Source organism: Mesoplodon bidens (genome assembly GCF_964165515.1).
Source record: "Mesoplodon bidens genome assembly, chromosome: 1".
Taxonomy (NCBI): Eukaryota; Metazoa; Chordata; class Mammalia; order Artiodactyla; family Ziphiidae; genus Mesoplodon; species Mesoplodon bidens.
The window spans coordinates 63,722,650-63,744,608 of NC_138176.1; the positions used below are offsets into that span (position 1 = coordinate 63,722,650).

At 38.0% G+C, this 21,959-nt stretch overlaps 1 protein-coding gene and 1 long non-coding RNA gene across 3 annotated transcripts; one reads left to right on the forward strand and one right to left on the reverse strand.

Annotated features, from left to right (window-relative positions):
- Positions 1-753: 753 nt before the first annotated feature.
- FAM200B (family with sequence similarity 200 member B) lies at positions 754-11,267 on the reverse strand. 2 transcript variants are annotated; one of them, XM_081235458.1, is made up of 2 exons: positions 11,136-11,267; positions 754-3,821 (listed from the first exon to the last, which is right to left on the reverse strand). In XM_081235458.1, the coding sequence occupies exon 2, from the start codon at positions 3,755-3,757 to the stop codon at positions 1,874-1,876; it is 1,884 nt and encodes a 627-aa protein (XP_081091584.1). In that variant the 5' UTR covers positions 3,758-3,821; positions 11,136-11,267; the 3' UTR covers positions 754-1,873. The 2 variants fall into 2 exon arrangements, with proteins under 2 accessions (XP_081091584.1, XP_081091583.1); XM_081235457.1 differs by having other exon boundaries at positions 754-4,613.
- Positions 11,268-11,372: 105 nt separating this feature from the next.
- Positions 11,373-18,546, forward strand: LOC308622124. Its single transcript, XR_014016566.1, has 4 exons — positions 11,373-11,460; positions 12,213-12,321; positions 14,531-14,660; positions 17,392-18,546. It is a non-coding gene; the product is annotated as an uncharacterized lncRNA (long non-coding RNA).
- Positions 18,547-21,959: the final 3,413 nt, after the last annotated feature.

The window sequence follows — 21,959 nt, forward strand, 5'->3', positions numbered from 1 at the left end:
ATAATTTAGATGATTAGATATGAGATTTTAGACTTGAGTTGATACTGTAATGGGCTGAGACTTTGGGGGGCCTTGGAATAGGTGAAGGTATTTCTCACATGGGATGTATGAGTCTTTGCGGACTGGCAGTGGACTCTGATAGGTTGAATAATGGTCCCCCATAAAGATGGCCAAGTTTTAATCCCTGGAACCTGTGAATATGTTGTACATAGTAAAAGGGATTTTGTAGAATTGACATATACTGACATAAAGACACAAGACCTTTGGGTCAGAGATACAATTTATTACTCATAGCAAAAAAAAAAAAAAGGAGCCAGATCAGCACTGTGGGTTGGTTTCCCATGCCCCAATTCCCACAGGTGTTAGCTCTGCACACAGTGGGGGCTGCTGGTACATCCTCTCACCCTTCCCTACAGGGAGATTACTCATTACTACTGGAATGCACGCAAATGTCTCCAGGGAGGTAGGAAAAGTCTTTATCTTTACTTCCCTGGCATGTTTCTTGGGAAGATGTCTCTAGTTTCACCATTCTGGAATGTCTCCTTACACAAGTGTTCTTAGCTTAAACACAAATACTTTCATTCAGAGGATCCAGACTGTGCAGAAATGTGAGCTGTTCATGGAAAATTGTCTTCCAACTGTATTTTAAGCACCAAGAAGGGGGAAAAAATCTATTACCTTTAATAGAATAGAAAATCTGAAAAATCAAATACTTCAATAATGCCAAGAGTGGCTGATGGAAAGGAGCTGCTAACCTATATGATTTTAGAGGAAGACCATGTCCAAAGAAACATCACCCAGTGGGGTCAGGAAATATGTAAACAGAGGCAGAAGTTGAAATTAGTTTGAGGAAGACATATTAAGCAATTAAATTGCTTAATTTTCAGCAATGATGTGAGTAAGCAACATCAATCAATGCCGTTTGTGGATGCCTATAGAGATTATTTGACAAAATCAGATTTTTAAATGTAAAAATGGCAAAGAAATTTGCCATACATTTAATTATTATTCCTGGGAATATGACCTCATGTTACAGTTATTAGATGTTATTGATTTTTTTTCTCCAGCAAATGTAAATGGAATATCCATTTACTATGTATCATGCAAGATGACACAATCTCTGCTCCTATGGAGCATGCATTTCAAGATGGCAGGTTGACAGAACTAGTAATCACATAAACAAATACAAATATTACAAATTACATACTACCAAGAAAACAAAGAAATAAAAGGAAGAATAAAGAAGGATGTACCCAAACTAAAGTGGTTAGGAAAGACCTCTATAAAGAGGTATCATATGACTCAATCTATTCTCAAAATAAAAGTCAGAGTGAGTTTTTAAAAACCTAATTCACATCATGTCTTTCCTCCACAGAACCCAACTGCTCTCCATTTCACTGACAAAAATCCAGAGCCCCTATAATTGTCTAGAGCCCTTCATGATTTGGTCCCCAAATAGTTCCCTGACCTCCTTTCTTATTACTTTCTATAGCACTTATTATCTTCTAAATATTATAAAGGTTATGTATTATGTTTGTCTCTCTCTCTCTCCTTGCCAGAACATAAGCTCCACTAGAGAATGGTCTCTGTTTTCTTCATTTCGTATCCCAAATGTGTCTAGAACGGTACCTGACCTCTAATAGAAGTTCATTAAATTTTTGTTCAATGAACATAAAATTACATTATGATTTTATTAGTATTAAAATATAACAAAAATAAAAACAAAGTTATCACATACACTGCTATATTAACATTTAAATACAACAGATAAAAAAATCACAAAATAAGAACTGCAGAAACAAAAACCAGGTCAGATTTGTTTACACAACATTGTAAAGCAACTATACTCCAATTAAAAAAAAAAAAGATTTATTTAACGTGGTAGGTGTGCTTGCCCATTCATAAGCTCATTCCAGTCTGGAACACAGGAGGATAATGCTACTCGCATATCTGCTGCACCATTTAATCCGTTCCTTTCCTTTGCTTTTAACTGGGTTAAGACAGAAAACCCTAGTTCACACAAACTAGTTGCTGTGAATGGTAATAATAGCAGGATACTCCTTCGACTTATCAAAGGAAAGTCTTCCTTTATCTTAATCCAAAATGCTGATAAACTTAGTGTTTCATAATCATTCTTCAATGTATATGAAGAACTGAGCTGCAATAATTCATTTTCTTCTTCAGGCACCAAGTTTAACTCAATTATTGATTCTGGATTTCGAAAAGCAAACGGATCTTTTACCCAACAATTCTGTCTTAATGTTTCAAATTTCTCTTCTGGGAATAAATGGTTAAAGGTTTGACAGAGAGAAGTGAGGTGCAACAATATCTCTAGTTTTATTTCTTCCAAAATGTTTTCATTGACAACATTCTCTTCAATGTGCTGCAAAAACCTTGGAAACATGTAGTAGCTAGGACGGTTGCTTTTAAGCCTCGCTTGCCACAACAGTAACGCCTTCTGGAATCCTTGGATACGTTCGGCCTGTTGGAATATGTCACTGTTTTTCCCCTGTAGTTTTAAACATAGTTCATTAAGGATGCCAAAAATATCAGTTAAATATGCCAGTTTCGTTACCCAAATATCATCCTCAAAAATAGTTGCTAAATGAGACTTCTTTTCAATGAGAAAAACGTGGATCTCATTCCTGAGTTCGTAAACCCGGCTCAGTATTTTCCCTTGAGACAACCAACGAACTTTGGTGTGATACAGTAAGTGGGTATAATTAGCTCCAATCTCCGAACAAAACGTTTCAAGAAGTCTGCTGTTTAATGAGCTTCCTTTAATAAAGTTAACAACTTTCACTGCCTTTTTCAGTACTTCCATGAGCTTCTGGGGAATCTCTCTGGATGCTAATGCTTCACGATGTATAAAACAATGATTCCACGCACCACTAGTAACTTCTAGCAATTTTTTAATTACTCTGCTCTGTTTTCCAGTGATGTTTGCTGTTCCGTCACTTGTAATTCCTTTGCAGTTTTTCCAGTTTAATTTATACTGACCAACAATGCACTTTTCTAATTCTGTGAAAATATCTAATCCACTTAGGTGTGAGGTTAAGTTTAAACAACACAAAAAATCCTCCATAAAATCGCCTTGCCACGCATATCTGACATAGACTAAAAGTGCTGTGCAGCTTCCAGTATCTGTGCTTTCATCAAGCTGGATCGCAAAATCTATTCCTGACTGTAACCGAGTAATAAGCATTGCCTCTAAATGTTCGGCAATCGTACAAATTCGAAGAGATATTGTGTTATCGCTAGGAATCATTTTTAATTTATCAGCAGATTTATCATCAAAAATTGTACGCACCATATCCAAACATGCTGGAAGAATAATTTTTTCAGCAGCTGTGTGAGCCATTTTCTCTTTTGCCACACGATATGCAACTAAATATGATGATAATAAGGTTTTCTCACTAACAGTAGTAGAGCAGCTAAGAAATTGTGTTGATGACTTTACATCTGTTTTCTTTCTTTGAAAATATTCAAGAGGCTTATCAATAAGTTCAGCATGCTGTGTTTCTAAGTGCCTTTTTAATTTTGAAGGTTTTAAGCTTTCATTTGCAAGAATATTATTACAAATAACACACTGAGGTCTGTCATTTTCAAAGGGTTTTTCACATTTGATAAAACCATATTTTAAATAATCTTCATTATAACGCCTGGCAGTTACTTTTTTCTTTTTGAAATGTGTCTCAAACGAAGTTGATGTTTGCAGATTAGAGTCAATGGTTTTCTCAATATTGTCACTATTCATACTTCCAGATCCAGCAGTAGAACTTGAACATGCTTCTGCATATTTTGCTTCATTATTCCTCTTTCTTTTAAAAAAGAAATGATCCATTTTAAAAGCAACTTTGAATAAAATATTATAATTGCCACTAATATATATATATATATATATGTGGTTTTTTTTTTTTACAGCCTAGATAACATCTTTCCAAAACTGCAGTTTGCAACTGAATCTCAGTGGAACATCTCAGACTTCATATCCAGTTGCAAGTCATGGTAATATACAACTAGACTGCAGATCAACCTTGTTATTATGAAAACCAAATAAGACATCAGTGGACAAATGACTGAAAAACCGTTTCTTAGGCAATCAATGCACATTCTATTCATCATATCCCCTCAATCAAATATCTTTCCGCATATTGAAACTGACCTTAGTATTCCTTGCAAGGTGTATAATTCTGGCAAAGGATTCATGCAAAGCACTCTGATATTTTATATTTTATTTTGTTTTTAAAAATGTTCATCATGACTCACAAAATTGATTTCATGACCTACTAAATGGGTCACATGCATAATGTGAAAAACACTGATATAGAGACGTTTTCCTCTTTTGTGTTAGTGCCTTGACTACGTCTGTTTGATGATCAAAGAAACTAGCTGATCTGCTAAACTGCTGGCTGATACAGAAACTTTCTTGAAGTGGTAGGTATATATCATTCCTGATTTTCATTCCTGATACTTTTTGATGGGAAGGGTTTTTAAGAGTGCCAGTATTGTCTGATCTCATGAGGTTCCAATGAGGTTTTCCATGGTTAGGTCAACTATAAGGTTGGAGTTGGTGACATATTTTTAGAACTGTCTTGGAATGCATCCTTGACCTGGGAATAAGACCAGAGATATGACATTAAGCATTACAATACAGAGAAATAGTGTTGCCAGCTATAGGGACCTTTACAGAATCCAAGGTCATGGGTGCTGAAGCAAAAAGCTGGTAGCTCTCAACACAATGTTATATAGGCTTAGGCCTTCTTCTGTAAGGCAAACCACCTCAACCAAGATTGGGAGATAGAAAAAATGATGTAAGACCTGGGAGTCGGCATCAGGAGATGCAAAGTACATTGACAAAGCTAAACACAGCAAACCATGGAGGAGCACAGCTCATTCACTATATATATTTCCTCTTAGCTCAGTTTGGCCATGCTCATCTTGTAAGTACTTCCCGCACAGCTCTCTTTGAACTTAGGATATTTGGGTCTTATCAGCATAATACAGCACTTCCTTACAAACCTCTCCATCAAGTAATGCCACTTTGGGGAGGGGGGGGAGGTAGGGTAAAGTCTTACATTTACTGTAGTGTTTATTAGAAATTAAACATTTTAAGTGTTAACAGTTTTATCAGGATTGTTTGCATTAACTAGATTTTCTTATTTTCTGTAATTCTTGATGCTCTGGCATGTGGGTTCTCACTAATCATAGAGGGAACTAATCCTCCCAGGGTTGGGTAATTCCTAGAGATAGCAAACTTGACTGATAGCTCAACCCAGGAACACAACTTTCATATGCAAACTAACCAGTCCAGAGCCAGCCCTACCCACACTTTCCCACCCTCCCAAATCAGGTTCTTATTCTCCAGATACTCCCCTGCCCTAACTACCCCAGGGCCAGGTAACCATGAACTAGGGACAGCCCCCATGCCCTGAATCCTGGTGAAACTGTTAAGAAAGCCAATCTGAAACCTGCTTACCCTGCTTGGCCAATTCCTTCCTGAGAAAACCACAGTACAGGCTTTTCCACATTTCCCCTTCTACCCCCTCTCCCTCCTGCCCAATCCTGGTGTTTCCCATGTGGCTGCCCTGTATGGCATGGCGTGGCATGCCCTATCTCCTGTTTCTAGGGATCTGTATAAACACTACCTACTTCATGACAGCCATTTCTGTGTCTGTTTGCCTTACCATACCTGATTAAAACAAATCGTAGGTAAATCATTTTTACTTCATCTTGGTTCTGGTTACAAAGTTACAAAGTTGCATAGTTTGGCTCTAATCCTATTTTCCACGCAATGTCTGTTATTTTTTTAGCATAAATTTTGCATTCCACTAGTTCTTCTAAGTCATAGTGTTAAAGCTGAAACACCCGTATCTCGAGATTACTTTTATTACTTGCCTGGTGAATGGATTCCCCCAATCACTTGAAAGGACGATTGGAATCCTTCAGTTTGGGGGACACACTAAATATTTGTCATTCTAGCTATCACTCATCCTTCACCTGTGAGTGAAACAGTATCATACAGTACACAAGTAACGTATAGGTTTCAGGAATACCAGGCAGCACTCAAAATATGCTACAAATTGTCTGAATGCCATCGATTTTCATCAGCCTGTCACCACTGTATTTATGTGGTGGCCTAATCTTTTAATAAAGCCAGCTTTGAAAGAGGCATCAGAGCGGATGGTGACCTTGAAACAAGAAAGATGTTGCCAGATGGAGAAGGCCTTAGTAAGATTCTTCCCTGAGACTTCATTACTTATTTTTAACAGTAAACTTGAAGGGGACTTACAGTATGTCATGTATACTGCACTTTTTAAAATTTTAATAAGCTTTATTTTTTTTGAGAGCAACTTTAGGTTCACAGCAAAACTGAGCAAAAGGTAGGGATTTCCCATATATTTCCTGCCCCCACCTATGCAGTCTTTGCCATCACCAACATCCCCCACCGGAGTGGTACTTGTTACAGCTGATAGACCTATAGTGTCACATCATAATCACCCAAAGTCCACCCTTTACCTAAGGTTCACTCTTCGTGTTGTACATTCTATGCATTTTGACAAATGTATAATGACATGTATCCATCATTATGGTTTCATACAGAGTATTTTCACTGCCCTAAAAATCCTGTGCCTCTGCTTCTCTTCTTTCCTATCCCCACTCCCACTGCCACCAATCTCTAATAGTCACTGAATTTTTTTTTTTTTTTTTTTACCAGCTCAGCTCCACAGTCTTGCCTTTTCCAGAGTGCCATACCGTTGGAATTATATGTATATAGACTTTTCAGATTGGCTTCTTTCACTTAGTAATACACATTTAAGGTTCCTCCATGTATTTTCATGACTTGATAGCTCATTTCTTTTTAGCACTGAAAAATATTTCATTGTCTGGCTATAACAGTTTATTTATCCATTCACCTACTGAAAGACATCTTAGTTGCTTCCAAATTTTGGCAACTATGAATAAAGCTGCTATAAACATTGGTTGCAGGTTTTTGTGTGGACAAAAGTTTTCAACTCCTTTAGGTAAATACTAAGGAACCTGACTGCTGCATCGTATGTACAAGTACATTTTTAGAGGATCCCAGCAAAGGTTGTGTATCCTTTTGTTGCTGGAGCTTGTCAATACTGTGGAAACAGATTATGCTTTATAGATAAAGCATAGATGTTGCTCAACTTTTTTTTTTTTGCAATGGTGCCAGCTTTTGTTAACATAACTCACACATGCTGACAGACTTCAAATAGTGCCAAAGGGACTGCTCTAGGATTTCCTGAGTTGTGATGGCCTACTCTGGTACTGAGTTATTCTATTGATGTCTCTGATATGGAATCAAGTCAGAATTGAGGGGTAAAGGTGGCTGGTGAGATGGGTTACACAATTTAGTATAATTCAGTAAGAGTGACGTGGGGAGCTGTCAAGATAAGACTATTTGGTAAGTTTGGCATTGGACAAATACTAAATCTTGAATTTAGGAGCAGATATTTTATATGAGACTAAAAGTTTTAAAGGGCATTCTAGAACAATGTTGTTGGAATGCAGCTTCAGCAATGTAGCAGGAAGGTGGCAGCAGGAACCAACTGAGAAAACTTTGCTATAGGGAGTAGGGTTAAGTTGTAATACGCAAGAGATCAAAATGTATAACCTTGTCTCTAGGCTAGCAGTCTCTTGGCATAGTTTTCCGTGTTTAGTAATATAAAGCATTGGTGTCAACAGGAAGACCTACAAATAGGGGCAAAAGTCAGGGTTTATTAGGATGGTGGCATTTTTAGATGTTGGTTGCCTTAGGAGGGGCTTGAAAATATCAACTTGATTAGTTGTTATATTATGAATGCTTTAACTAGGACAAGTTGCTAGAGATCTAATGTATATGGTACCTGATTATTACACTTAAAAAAGAGTACATATGGGGGAATTCAGGGCCTGGTCTGAGAAACAGGCAAAGTTTTTCTTGGAGGTCTTATATCCTGTCTGCCAAGGTAGTTAGTAGGACTAAAGAGTTTATGGCAGACGCCTACTGGATGTCACAGCATGGTGGACAGCATCAATATATTAAATCAGGGGCTTCCCTGTGGTGCAGTGGTTGAGAGTCCGCCTGCCGATGCAGGGGACACGGGTTCGTGCCCCAGTCTGGGAAGATCCCACATGCCGCGAAGCGGCTGGGCCCGTGAGCCATGGCTGCTGAGCCTGTGCGTCCGGAGCCAGTGCTCCGCAATGGGAGAGGCCACAACAGTGAGAGGCCTGCGTACCGCAAAAAAAAAAAAAAAAAAAAGTATATATATATATATATATATATATATATATATATATATATATATAATCAGAACTAAATTGCTGAAAAAGCAACTGCATCTAAATCTCTTTGATGAATAAGAAGAGATGAAGAGCAATTCACAACAGCCTTGAAGCAATCTGACTCAGATATATAACTGCCCTTAACAGCTGAAAGAGAACACTTATTGATTCTTCCTGTCATAGTGAAGGATGCTCACTTGTTTTTAATGTTCCTTCTCTCCACATGAATTTCAAAGCACTACAATTTTATCCTGTGTGCCACCTCTCCCCAGATATTTTATAGACATTTACCTTACACAGTTAAAGAAAAACAGTGTTAAAACGTTCTCCAAAGTCTTTTGTTTGCCCTCTCTTTTCTTTATCTATGTCTCTGACAGGTGCCTTAATGGCAAGTCACAGGAATTTGGAGGGACAGGTTCAAACCTGAGGGTTTTGGTCTAACCATAAGTTTTGGAACTTTAAACAGAGATATTCTCAATTAGAACTCAATGTAAATCAGGGCATATACATACGTTAACATGAATAACTACATGTGTGATTCCATAACCCAGATGGGTTCTGTTGGGACAGGTCCTTTCTGGCCAAAACTTCAAAAATCTATAGATGTGTGCACTGATGCTTAAGATGTGTGTGCTGAGGCTGACTGTTGTGGATATATAACCACATTTCAGAGCAATAATGTTCTTTAATTGGGTGTGCATCTATCTTAGCCATTCTTTAGGAGAGAATTTCAATTAAGGTGACCAAATACTTGTAGCTGAAAGTTTCTTATATACCAAGGTGCAATAATAATGACCTGTTCCTAGAACAGTGTTTGTTGTAATGGTAGGTACTCAGTAAATGTATTTGAAAGATTAAATGAGAGAATGACACCTGTAGCAAACTGTACCATGTACATTGTTTTTATTAATTAATGAAAAATAAGTTACCAAACTATATTTGAACAATTTGGTAATATGTAAGACAAAGGTTAGTAAGACCTATTCTTTAAAATTGGATCGATATTCTATTTCAAAATAAACTGCTTATAATGTTAGATAGTAGAAACAATGGTCTTATAAATACATAAATGTAAACTATATTCAGATTTATAAAGCCTAACACTTAAATCTACCTGGAAATAAGAAACACATTAAAAAAACTAATATCTCATTTATATTACAATAAGTAATTATTCTTTTAGTCAAAAACAATTGTCTTTAAATCATTCTGTTCTTTTATACTTCTACTATTCTCATTTCAATCCAGTTCTCTGTGGGAGTTCATAATCGGCTATGCTTCAGACTGTTATATCCAAAAAGTATTCTTAAAGGGCTTACTCTCTCTCCTCAAGCAGACAATTCACCTACAATAATAGCAAACATAGTATATTAGGGTATAGACCTGATAGATGTGGGGATGAAAGCATGGGGAAGTCCTTTTGTAACTGAAAGAGGATTCAAGGTAAACAGCTAAATGGGAGTCAGAAGCAGAAAATGTTGCAAGCTTGACAGAAGAAGGTACGAGATAGTTGTTTACAAAAGTGGTGCTACGAATGGACTAGGAAAATGTGCTAGGATTTTAAGCAGGTCTGCATGATTGCCTTACATGCTTAATGCAATGATCATTATTGCTATGATGCTTGATAGGTGTGGTCTTTAATTCCCTGCCATGAATTCTTACCTCTTAGACATATTTCAATGGTGCTGTTATCTTCTAAAAATACAGCTCTGATCAGTTTCCTCATAATTCAAAAACCTCTATCGGCTCTGAGCAGTGTAATCTCTTCAGGATAATGTCGTTTAAATCTAAGCCTCATCCTATCTCTCTAGGTTTCTCCTTCATCCCATATCTCCATACTATTCTACACTTTAAGCTCTAAGACTATGGGAGTTCTTGAAATACCTCATGCACTTTCATGCTTCTGCTTTCGCTCTGGCTGGTATTCCCCTTGCCTTAAGTCATTTGAAATCCTATTCATTCTTTACGATTTAGCTCAAATGCTACAGCATTCATCCAATCAACTAACATGTAAGTATTTACAATGTGCCAGGTCCTGGGGATACAAAGCAAGAAAATGGATAGTGATATAGTCATATAAGGGAACACCTGTTCAGCTGTTACAAGGAATGAACTAGAGTTACATAACACTGACAAATCTTACATTAAGTTAAAGAAAGCTGCCAAAGGATATACACATTTCTGATTGTTAAAACTATGCAAAACAGCACTACATGTAATCCAAAATTAAAAGGGTGGTTACCTTGGTCAAGAGGGAACATAACAGGATTGGGTGGAGCAGACAGAGGACTTCAGTTATATAATAACTATTTCTCCAGTTGGGTGTCAAGTACATATGTATTAGTTATAGTTTTATTTCTACTTTTTGTCTGTCTAAAGATATTCTATTTTTAAAGGGGATGGTTAAAGCTTGATTCCTTCCTGAAGGCATTGCAAACCTGTCCCATAACCAGTAACTTAAAATTAACTTCTTTCCGTCTCTGGTATTCTCCTTTGTTTCCTGTATTGCCATTGTGCACACATCAGTAATACTTAGGCCTTAAGAGTAGGAACTTGCAGGTACGAGCTTTAAGTAGATTAGAATGTAACCCTCTTCCCAGGAGACTCCCGTTTGCTCCAGTTCTCTAGGGACCTAACTAGGCCTAAGAACCTCAGCCTGACCCCTTCAGCTGACCCGAGAACATCTTCCTTCGGATCCCGGATCGCTGACCCTTTCCCCCGGTAGACGTCCATTCGCCCCCTGAGCAAGAGCAAAACGTGCCTCCCGCCAACGAACCCCGGAATGTCTCCCTTTAGCCGACTCCGGACCACTCCCACCAGAGGTTGCTTTTCTTCCTTCTCACCTCCAGCCGAGCGCCGCGAACCTCGCGCCTCGCCTGCCGACCCGCGGTGCGCTTCGCCCCCCATTCTCTACACAACACCACTTGCAACCTAACCTCAACACTCACAGAAATCACACTTCCAGCCGGAATACGGCTGGCTCGGCCCTCTGCGCATGCGCGGAGCTAAGAGTCACCCCCTGCCCTCGCTGTTGTCTCGCGGTATTGCCTTTTCCCGCGGGAGTTATTTGAGCTTTTGGGCGGTAACTACGCCTTCGGCTGTCCGCGGTAGGCTGACCGGAGTCGGAGTTTTGTCTGCAGGAAATCTGGCCGTGGTCAGTCGAGCCAGGTACGGCCGAGAGCCGATAGATTCGTCCCGGCCGGGCTCTGGCGCCATGGGGGCCAAGAGACTGCTGCCGATTAAGGAGGCCTTCCAGCTGGCTTAGCAGCCGCATCAGAACCAGGCGAAGCTGGTGGTGGCGCTGAGCCGCACCTACGGCTCTGCGATCCCCGCCACCCCTCGCCGCCCCGCTGGTACACCCGTTAGCACGTTAATTTGTCAGTCTTTGTAAGGGAATTACAGATATTTTTTTCAATTCTGCTATCATTTACCTTGTTTACTTATTTAGAGAACCATATTGTTCTTTATATCATAGGAGGCTTGTGTCTCTAGATTAGAAGTTCACCGATTTTTAACATAAATCTGCATTTCATTGAATAGATATAAAATGTATATTAAATATATATATATATATATATATATATATATATATATATATATATATATATATATTTGTATTTCTGCCCTGTAATGATTTTAACAAAACACGTTTCTTAGGAACAAAATAAGTCAGTGCAAAGAAGTTCATTTTTGTTACAAACTATTTTTCAGGTTAATATACAGGTGTCCCCCACTTTTCAAAAATTCGATTTAGGCCACTTCGCTTTTAGAAAAGACCTGTATTGTATTAGTCCGTGTTTTCATAACTGAAGGAAATCTGGAGGGTTTTCACTTTTACAAAAAAACGGCGAAAAGCGATAGTACTTGGTATGCTTAGCCTTCAGCGTTTTTGTTTTTTTTTTTTTTTTTTTTTTTTGCAGGGAGCCTTTACCGAGGCAGCGCGCAGACCCAGCAGCCTCAGTGGTACAGCCAGGCTCCTTCCCTGGAAATACACTCAGCATCAAGCCCCCATAGCTTGGAACTGTGTCTGTGAGTATCTGTGCTGCAACTCGATTTATTTTGTGCATCCGTCAGCAAGTGTCCTAAAGTATCAGAAAAGCGTAACATAAAACCAGATGTAATTTTAAGTGTTTTGATTGGAGTGAACGAACTGGGCATTGTGTGTGAGTTGAACTTGCTTGGGTCCACCATTTCCATGCAGAGAGAAAGAATCTTGAAAGCTGCCAAAGTTACTATTGCTTCTGTTGGTAGCAAAGTGGTCTCAGTTGGCATCCAGCAGTGGGTAAACTGGAAAGTCTATCGCTTGAGCGGACTGATGGGTGTACAAAGCGAGGTGTTTAGGTTATCTTATACTTCAGGAGAAATCGGTCAGTCTTTCTAATAAGCTGAAACAGAAAGCACTTGGACCACGGTGATGAACGTTTGCAACAGTAGAATTTGAAGGTAGTCATGGATGGTTTGATTGGTGAGGGCAGGTTCTTACCTTAAAAGTTACTGGAGAGAGTGCTTCCGCTGTTACTGAAGCTGCCAAAAAGTTCCCGGAACTGAAGAAAATAATTACAGGAGGTGGTTATTCGTATAAGTGTTTGACCTTGAAGATGATGTTGAAGAGGTTTTGGCATCCCATGACTAAGAACTGGCAGATGAAGAGCTGATGCCATTGCAAGAGGAAAGGATACTATTCGAATACTAATTGAAACGGAACACAGTAGTGAACAGCCTAAAAGTAAAGCCCTCCAGGAGCTCAACTTGAAGCACTTTCATGAGATTTTCACTGTAATTGACAGTGCTACAATGATAGCAGAGAAGGTATGACTTTAATTTTGAAAGGGCATGTAGGTTTAGGGCAAGTTTGCAGGATGTTCTGAGTGCCTACAAACAACTGCATGATAGAAAAATGCATGAGGATAAGCAGTCAAGCATACTGTCATATTTCAAGCCTTCCACATCAGCCACAGCCGACATTAACATTTGACGCTGAGGCAGGCAGTTATAGAAGAAGGTGAAGACATTAGTGACCTGCTTGCCCTGACGGATTCAAACAACGGTGAGATGTTAATAGGTGACCCCCTTCCTCTGTCTCCTACATCCCCATCTCCACACGCCCCCACCACAGCCTCCCACATCTCAGCCTAACACACCATCATCACCACCTCTCAGCCTTCCAGTGAGCTGCTGGCTGTCCTCTCGATTCTGGTAAGTGAAACTATACTGTACAGACATTATTTCTACTTTATCCAGGCAGTGTGTTTATCATATCATATCTGCTTTTACTATATGCTAGCGTTATTTTAGGTTTTATGTGTTATTTGGTATGATTTGGTAGGTTATTTTTTGAGTCTGGAAATGCTCAAACTTTCCCCATATAAATTCATGGTAATTGCTTCTTCACTTTATACCATTTTGGCTTATGAAAGGTTTCATAGAAACATTCTACTTTCAGATATGGGGGAAAACCTGTATTTCTAGCCTTTTATTATAATTTAGTTTAAGAAATAGAAAAAGAGTTAAATACAGTAGTTTTAATTTCAACTCTAAGACTTTACATGACTTTGACAAAATCAAAAAGCATTTCTTTACCTCAAGCTACTACCTTTTTGTTTAAATTTATTTATTTATTTATTTTTGGCTGCATTGGGTCTTTTTTGCTGCACACGGGCTTTCTCTAGTTGCGGCAAGCAGGGGCTACACTTCGTTGCAATGGACGTGCTTCTCATTGCGGTGGCTCCTCTTGTTTCGGAGCATGGGCTCTAGGCATGTGGGCGTCAGTAGTTGTGGCACGAGGGCTCAGTAGTTGTGGCTCACAGGCTCTAGAGTGCAGGCTCAGTAGTTGTAGCGCACGGGCTTCATTGCTCTGTGACATGTGGGATCTTCCCGGAGCAGAGATCGAACACGTGTCCCCTGCATTGGCAGACAGATTCTTAACCACTGCGCCACAAGGGCAGTCCCAAGCTACTACCTTTTTTACTTGCAGGATTTCAAAATGATTCTTCCGTATGCTCTGCATTGTTCTGCACTTTTTTTTCACTTAACAGTATATTCTGGATATTCCTTCTTATCACTATTTAATTAAACTTAACGCAGTCTTTTTTTTTTCTTTCAGCTGTCATATATTCCGTTTTGTGGATATACTCAGATTTGTAGCCAATCTCCTATAGATGGACACTTGTGTTGTTTCCAGCCTTTGGTTATTAGGAACAATGCTTTAATGAATAAATGTCATTTCTTACATTTGCAGGGGTAACTCTTAGATCCTCTGAAGAGAATTGCTGGCTTAAAGAGGAAATGTTTTTGTAAATGTGATAAATATTGAAAGTTGGCCTTTAAAGAGTGGTCCATTCTGCACTCCCATCAGCAGCATATGAGAGGTATTGCTTTTTTTTAGGTGGATTGGGAGGAACTAGAAAGTGATTGGGGGGATGTTTTTTGATAGACAAGAAAATTTCTAAGTAAAATCCTGAACAGTTTGAGAATAGGAGTTAGAATGATAACATGTATGTCAAAAGGAAATTGCTGTGTGATGGGAAGGGTCAATTGTAAAAGGCAACGTTGAATTCAGACCAGTGCTGTTGTTGTTTTTAACTGAACTGTGCCTTTGATACATGTTTCTCAGTAGATTCAAGGATGTAGAGAAGAATCAAAAGAATCTTATGTGATATTTTAAAATCTATGCTGCCTTGCTCCATGACAGCAGTAACTCAAAAACAGGAGACATGGGTGAATGATTACTCAAGTCTATTCTCAACAATTTATTCTTCTGGATAGATGATTAAGAGTTATTAAAGAGTGAAGATCTTAGTTTAATGAACAATTATTCATGTTACCGAGAGTCTTAGGTTAGTGCTAGAAATAAAGTCTTTTATCAATGTAGTTTGTGAAGGATTTGTTTTGTATTTCTGGTTGTCAATAAAACATTTTTTCAAGAGGCATTTGTTCATGCCTTAAATATGCTATGATGGTGTGTAAATATGAACCTGCAGCAGAGTGAGAAATAGAATTTGCAGCAGTTTATTATTTCTTTAACCAAATAGAAGGAAAATGAAGACAACGACATTTCAAGTTATTTAAATTATTTTACTTTCTTTCTTCTTGAAAGTATTCCGGAAGTTATGCCAGTTTTTATTAACATTCACAGGGAGTGAGTATATCATTTAAAAATTTACCAGATTGAAAACTTTAAGGACTTGTATAATTTAGAGGAAAAACAGCTAGGATTCTAAATATATATATGATATAAATAAATTTATAGTATACACACACACATACATACATACACATATATTTATGTCATATTAAAGTGACCTTATAAATAATACCTTTTTCTGTAGGATAAACTATGATCATGATTAAAAGCTGATTTAATAGATAATGCTAGCTTTAATTTAAAAAATTTAAGAACAGTTTCAGGTAAATATATTTAAATGAGTGCTCTACTGAGCAAGGAAGTTAAAAGACCATTTTTTTTTGGTTCAAAAATTATTTCATTCTTATTATTTAGTAAATATTTCAGACAAGGATTATTTTGAGACTATATTAAATGTACATTTTGTACATGTATGTGTAAATTAGCATTATAGCTTCTGTTTTTTTTTGCATGAATTGTACCTTCTTTATGAGTTATTACTACAGTCTTGAATTCTGAACTTGAGGAAATCAAATGGTTGTCATTATAATGCCACCTGTGAATAAGTTTGATCAGTGTTTTCTTTCAGGACTGAGGCAAATAGCAATGAAGTTCAATTTTGAGGATGCCAGATTCTAAATAAGTTCTTGAGAAATATGCCAGAAAATGCCCAGATTGATAATGTTTGTGTATAAAATTAATTAAGCCATTCTTATTAGACTGAAAGATAAATTTCCAAGTACAGGCAATTCTGGCTCTTTCAGTACTTAAGACTATTCCCTGTGGTTAAAGGTATATATGACATGCCTATTTTTTTACTTCATATTTTTTTCTTTCTTTAACTTTAAATACACAGTAGTTGAATTTTTCCTTATTAAATATACAATATACAGTAAGAGAAAAGAGTGTATATGATGCATGCACACTTCTGTGCACACACACACACACACACACACACACCATTTAAAGATATGTAGTTCCAACAGCAATTCTGTGACGGCAATTGGATGTCCTATAATTTGACACCTAGAATTAGAGCAGACCCATAGGTCAAGGGCTCAGCCCCACAAGACTGCCTCTACAACAGATGCCAGCCAGGAGTTTAAAGTATCCCAAAGCTATCTACATTTCTACCCAGCTGACTCCAAATTCAGGGATTCCCATGACTGCTTACCCCCCCGCCCCCAGGTGTGATAATTCTCTAGAATGACTGACTGGACTCAGGAAAGCACTATACTACCTACTCGAGTTTTATTATAAAGGGGCAAAGTATGGGACGCAGGGAGTGCAGAGCTTCAATGGCCTGCCTGGGTGTGCCACCCTCTCAGCACGTTGGTGTGTTCACCAACCTGGAAGCTTCTTGAGCCTGGTTGTTTCAAGGTTTTTTATGGGATTTCATTGAGTAGGCATGATTGATTAAATCATTGGCTATTTAATTGAAAATCTTTAGTCCCTCTCCCCTCCCTGGAAATTGGGGGATGGGCCCTGAAAGTTCCAACTCTGTAATCACCTGGCTGGTTTTTCTGGTGACCAGCTTCTACCTTGAAGCTATCTAGTGTCTCCCAACCCACCAAGAGTCACCTCATTAGCATAAACTCAAGTGTGGTTGAAAGGGACTCAGGAATGACAAAAGACATTTCTATCACTCAGCAAATTCAGAAGGTTTCAGGAACTCTACCAGGGACCAGGGACAAAGATCAAATACTTTTTTTGTTATACCACAAGAGAATAAAAAAGTGAACACATATACCCAACACCTAATTAAGAAACAGAATACCAAGGTACCTTTTTTAAGTCTCTTATGTCTCTTTTTTTAATGTATTCTCCCTCCTTCTTTCCCAGAGGAAACCACTATCATGAATTTTATATTATTCGTTACCTTGCTTTTCTTTAGAGTTTAGTTTGTTATAAGGTTACCTAGGTGTATCCCCAAAATATGCACTGTATCTTTGCTTTTTTTTTTTTTTTTTTTGCAGTATGCAGGCCTCTCACTGTTGTGGCCTCTCCCATTGTGGAGCACAGGCTCCGGACGTGCAGGCTCAGCCGCCATGGCTCACGGGCCCAGCTGCTCCACGGCATGTGGGATCTTCCCGGACCGGGTCACGAACCCACATCCTCTGCATCGGCAGGCGAACTCTCAACCACTGCGCCACCAGGGAAGCCCTCTTTGCTTTTTTTTAACCTTATTATGAATGTAGTTATTTTGCATGTATTCTTTTGTGACTAATTATTTTTCCATTTAACACTGTTTCTAAGAGTAATCCAACTTTATGCATGTAGCTATAGTTCATTCCTTTTCACTACCATATAATATTTTGTATTAGAAATACAACACACTTGAGTTATCTGCTATATTGTTTACTATTATGAACTAAACTTGCCAGCATTCTCAAACATGTGCAAAAGTTTCTCTGGCTAATATGCCTAGAGGTGGTGTTATAGACTGAATTGGGTTTCCCCAAAATTCAAATGTTGAAGCCCTTACTCCTAATACCTCCCAATATCTCAGAATGTGACTGCATTTGGAGATAGGGTCTTTATTAATAAAGAGGTAATTAAGTTAAAATGAGACCTTTGATGGTGCTGGGGTGATGGGGGTGCCCTAGTCTGGTCTGATTGTTGTCCTTATAAGAAGAGGAGATTAGGACATACAGAGAAACGCTGGACATGTGCATGCAGAGAAGAAAGGCCAGTGAAGACACTGCAAGAAGACATCTGCAATGCCTGGGAAGAAACCACACTTTATTCTTGGACTTCTAGCCTCCAAAACTCAGAAAATAAATTGGTGTCTAATCCACCCAGTCTCTAGTATTTTTGTTATGGCAACCCTAGCAAACAAATACAGTTAGAATTGCTAGATGGTAGGATTATGCACAAGTTCAGTTTAGTTAGTAACGCCAATATTTTTTTAAAGTACTTGGACCGATTTACAATCCTACTGGCATGTATGAGAATTCTTGTTCTACATCCTCACCCAAACCTGATATTGTCAGGCTTTACTTTCTCCAGTCTGTTGGAAAGGAATGGAATCTTATTGTCATATTAATTGCATTTTCCTGATAATTAAGGAGAGTTGAATATCTTCATGTGTTTCTTGTTTCTATATCAATAAAATGCCTGTTATATCTTCATCCACTGTTCTGTTATTTGTTTTTTTATTACTGACGGGTAGGAGTTAATTTTAATGAAAGTTAAGATTTATCCTTTAATAACCTGTCTTCTTTTATGTCTTATTTAAGAAATTCTTCCCAACCTCCAGAGTAAAAGAATATATTCTCTCATTTTTTTTCTGAATGTTTTACATTTGAATCCTTAATGTACCTGGAATTGATTTTTTTTAAAGTTTGGTTTGAGGTAGATATATAGTTTCATTTTTTTCCCATGCTAATAGCAGTTGTCCTAGTCCTATTTATTGAATAGTCTTTGGCAGCTCTGTTATACATCACGTCTGCCTTTCTGGTCTCTAATTATGATTTTTGTCTACCTCTAGACCAGCATCACATTGTCTTAATTACTATGGTTTTATAATAAATCTTAATATCTGGTAGTAAGTGGATTTTTTTGTTTTAAATTATATATATATATATATATGTATATTTATTTATTTAACAATTGATATGTGTATGATCTTGAACCTTTCAAATGTGGAGAATAGAGCTAGGTGTGTTTAAGCATAGGAAATGGTCTTTGCTCCAAAGACTAAAAAACTTGTTTTCAAGGCAACTCAAAATCAAACCAGTGAGCCTTTAAAACAGCCATTTCTAATATGAGACCAGGGTTTTTGGGGTATTATGGATTGGATTTTAGGTGGAAAAAGGTGGTCCCTGAGTTGATAGTTGTTGAGGCTAGTTGGGTATATTAGTTTTATAGGTTTCAGTGGTTTCTTAATAAATATAGAATGTATCACTTGTTAGATAATTATATTGGGCCTTTAATGATTACTTCTTTTGTCTTTTTGTTTTCTTAAGATTTTGTACTCAGAGAATTCCATTTCTTCAGCAAGGCCTAATGATATATCAGGTAAATGTACATAAAGTTAATAGATTTGAAGGTCATACTTTTTACTGTTATGAAATTTTTCAAAGAGAATACAGTAAAATGAATCCAACCACCCAACACCTAACTTCAACCATTATGAACATTTGGCCAGTTTTGTTTCTCTTCCTTCCCCCTCCTCATACCCAGGCCACATGAACACAGTTCACACACCCCATCCCACTCTCAGCCAGAATTATTTTAAAGCAAATTTTAGCTGTCACTTCATCTAATAGCCAGTGTTCAGATTTTTCTAATTTTCTCAAAAAAATTATTTTTCATGCTTGTTTCTTTGAATTGGGATCTAAACTATATCTATACATTTCATTTGATATTTCTTATGTCTCTTTTAATATTCAACAAGCTCTCTTCCCCTCTCTTTCCTTGACATTTATTTGTTATAGAGATTGGGTCATTTGTCTAGTTGAATTTCCCATATTCTGGATTTGGCTAATTTCATCTTCATACTATCACTCAATCTGTTTTATCATGTGTATTTCCCATAAACTGCTATTTAATGGTAGATGATTGACTAGATTAAAGCTTGACTTTTTTTCCAGGAAGTGGGGCAAAATACTTATGTGGTAGCTTATAAACATTTTATTGCATTCATATCAGGAGGTGAAAGTCTTCAATAATATTTTTTAAACAGTGTCCTAATATACATGATTAAGGATTATAAATGTATTCTGTAGTCTTTTCATCTCTAATCTTCCTGTTTTTACAGATGGGAAAACTAAGGCCTAGAGAGTTAAATATTTGCCAAAGACCAACCAGCTAACTTAATAGAAGTAGGGCTTTTTTCCACCTAATACTCCTTTCAAAATTTTGCTTCAGTTGTGTATGCCTTCATCTGAAGGTTTTCATGCATCAGAAAAATGTCAGAGGTGGTCAGGATGGCATTTCTGCCTGTTCCAACTAGAGTTTTTGTGACTGAGAGGGTAAGACGCAGTACATGTGTAACTGTGTAAAGTTTACACACTAGTAAACCACTCCCTTGAGTGGTTCTGTTTTTGCATTGCCAGTGTGATAGCTAAGACTTGAGTTTGAAAGTAATAGTCAGAGGGGCCTTAGACAGGACCTAAGCCTGAAGCTTGGTAAATCCAGGATAGGAAGAATGCAAGAAAATCTTTATAGGCTACAATAGTATTTGGTTATTTGGTCCTAAATAATTTTTTTGTGTGTGTAGAATTGTTCACCTCATATCTTTTTTTAAAAAATAAATTTATTTGTTTTATTTATTTATTTTTGCCTGCATTGGGTCTCCGTTGCTATGTGCAGGCTTTCTCTAGTTACGGCGAGCGGGGGCTACTCTTCATTGCGATGCGCAGGCTTCTCATTGTGGTGGCTTCTCTTGTTGCAGAGCACGGGCTCTAGGCGTGTGGGCTTCAGTAGTTGTGGTACATGGGCTCAGTAGTTGTGCCTCACTGGCTCTAGAGCACAGGCTCAGTAGTTGTGGCACACGGGCTTAGTTGCTTCGCGGCATGTGGGATCTTCTTGGACCAAGGCTTGAACCCTTGTGCCCTGCATTGGCAGGCAGATTCTTAACCACTGTGCCACCAGGGAAGCCCTCATTTCTTTTTTTTTAATTATTATTTTTAAATTTAATTAAATTTATTTATTTATTTTTGGTTGTGTTGGGTCTTTATTGATGCGCATGGGCTTTCCCCCCTTGCGGCGAGTGGGGGCTACTCTTCCTTGTGGTGTGTGGGCTTCTCACTGCCGTGGCTTCTCTTGTCACAGAGCACAGGCTCTAGGCACGCGGGCCTCAGTAGCTGTGGCATGTGGGCTCAGTAGTTGTGGCTCGTGGGCTCTAGAGAGCAGGCTCAGTAGTTGTGGTGCAGGGGCTTAGTTGCTCTGCGGCATGTGGGATCTTCCCAGACCAGGTCTTGAACCTGTGTCCCCTGCATTGACAGGGAGATTCTTAACCACTGCGCCACCAGGGAAGCCCCTTCATTTCTTTTTGTATTGGTATGCTTTGTTTCCCATTTTAGTTTTTACTTGTCTTATAAATATTAGCTGTAAGTTCATACTAATTTGAAGAAAATGAATTAATGTAACAAAATATAGGAAGTGAAAACTAGAGGGAAGTTACATTCCTCTACAGCTTACCTAACTGAACAGATGCTGTGAAATCAGTGATGTGAAAAATCTTCTAGAAAACTGGTTATACTTCACAGAAATATCTTGAGTTGCTTCATCTTTTGATGTGTAAAAGTGGACAGTAGTGGCAGGCTCACTGCTTTCCTTTTAGTGAACTGACGGGAATCTGCAAAAGCAGTGATTGTAGGTATATGACAAATAAATTTATCATTTAAAGCCATTACCTTGATCATTTGTTAATACAATAGAAATGAGCTGATATGGAGAAAGGAAGATTTATGACTAAAATAAAAGTTTCATGAAATAATACCTTTACTTTGTAAGGGAAAAACGTTATTACATACAATTACACTAATGTTTAAATGCAACAGAGAAATAATCCCAAATAAACACAATACAAATAAAA

Coding starts and splice junctions, on each gene's coding strand:
- FAM200B (XM_081235457.1), bottom strand. CDS start 3,844: ATGGATCATTTCTTTTTTAAAAGAAAGAGGAATAATGAAGCAAAATAT.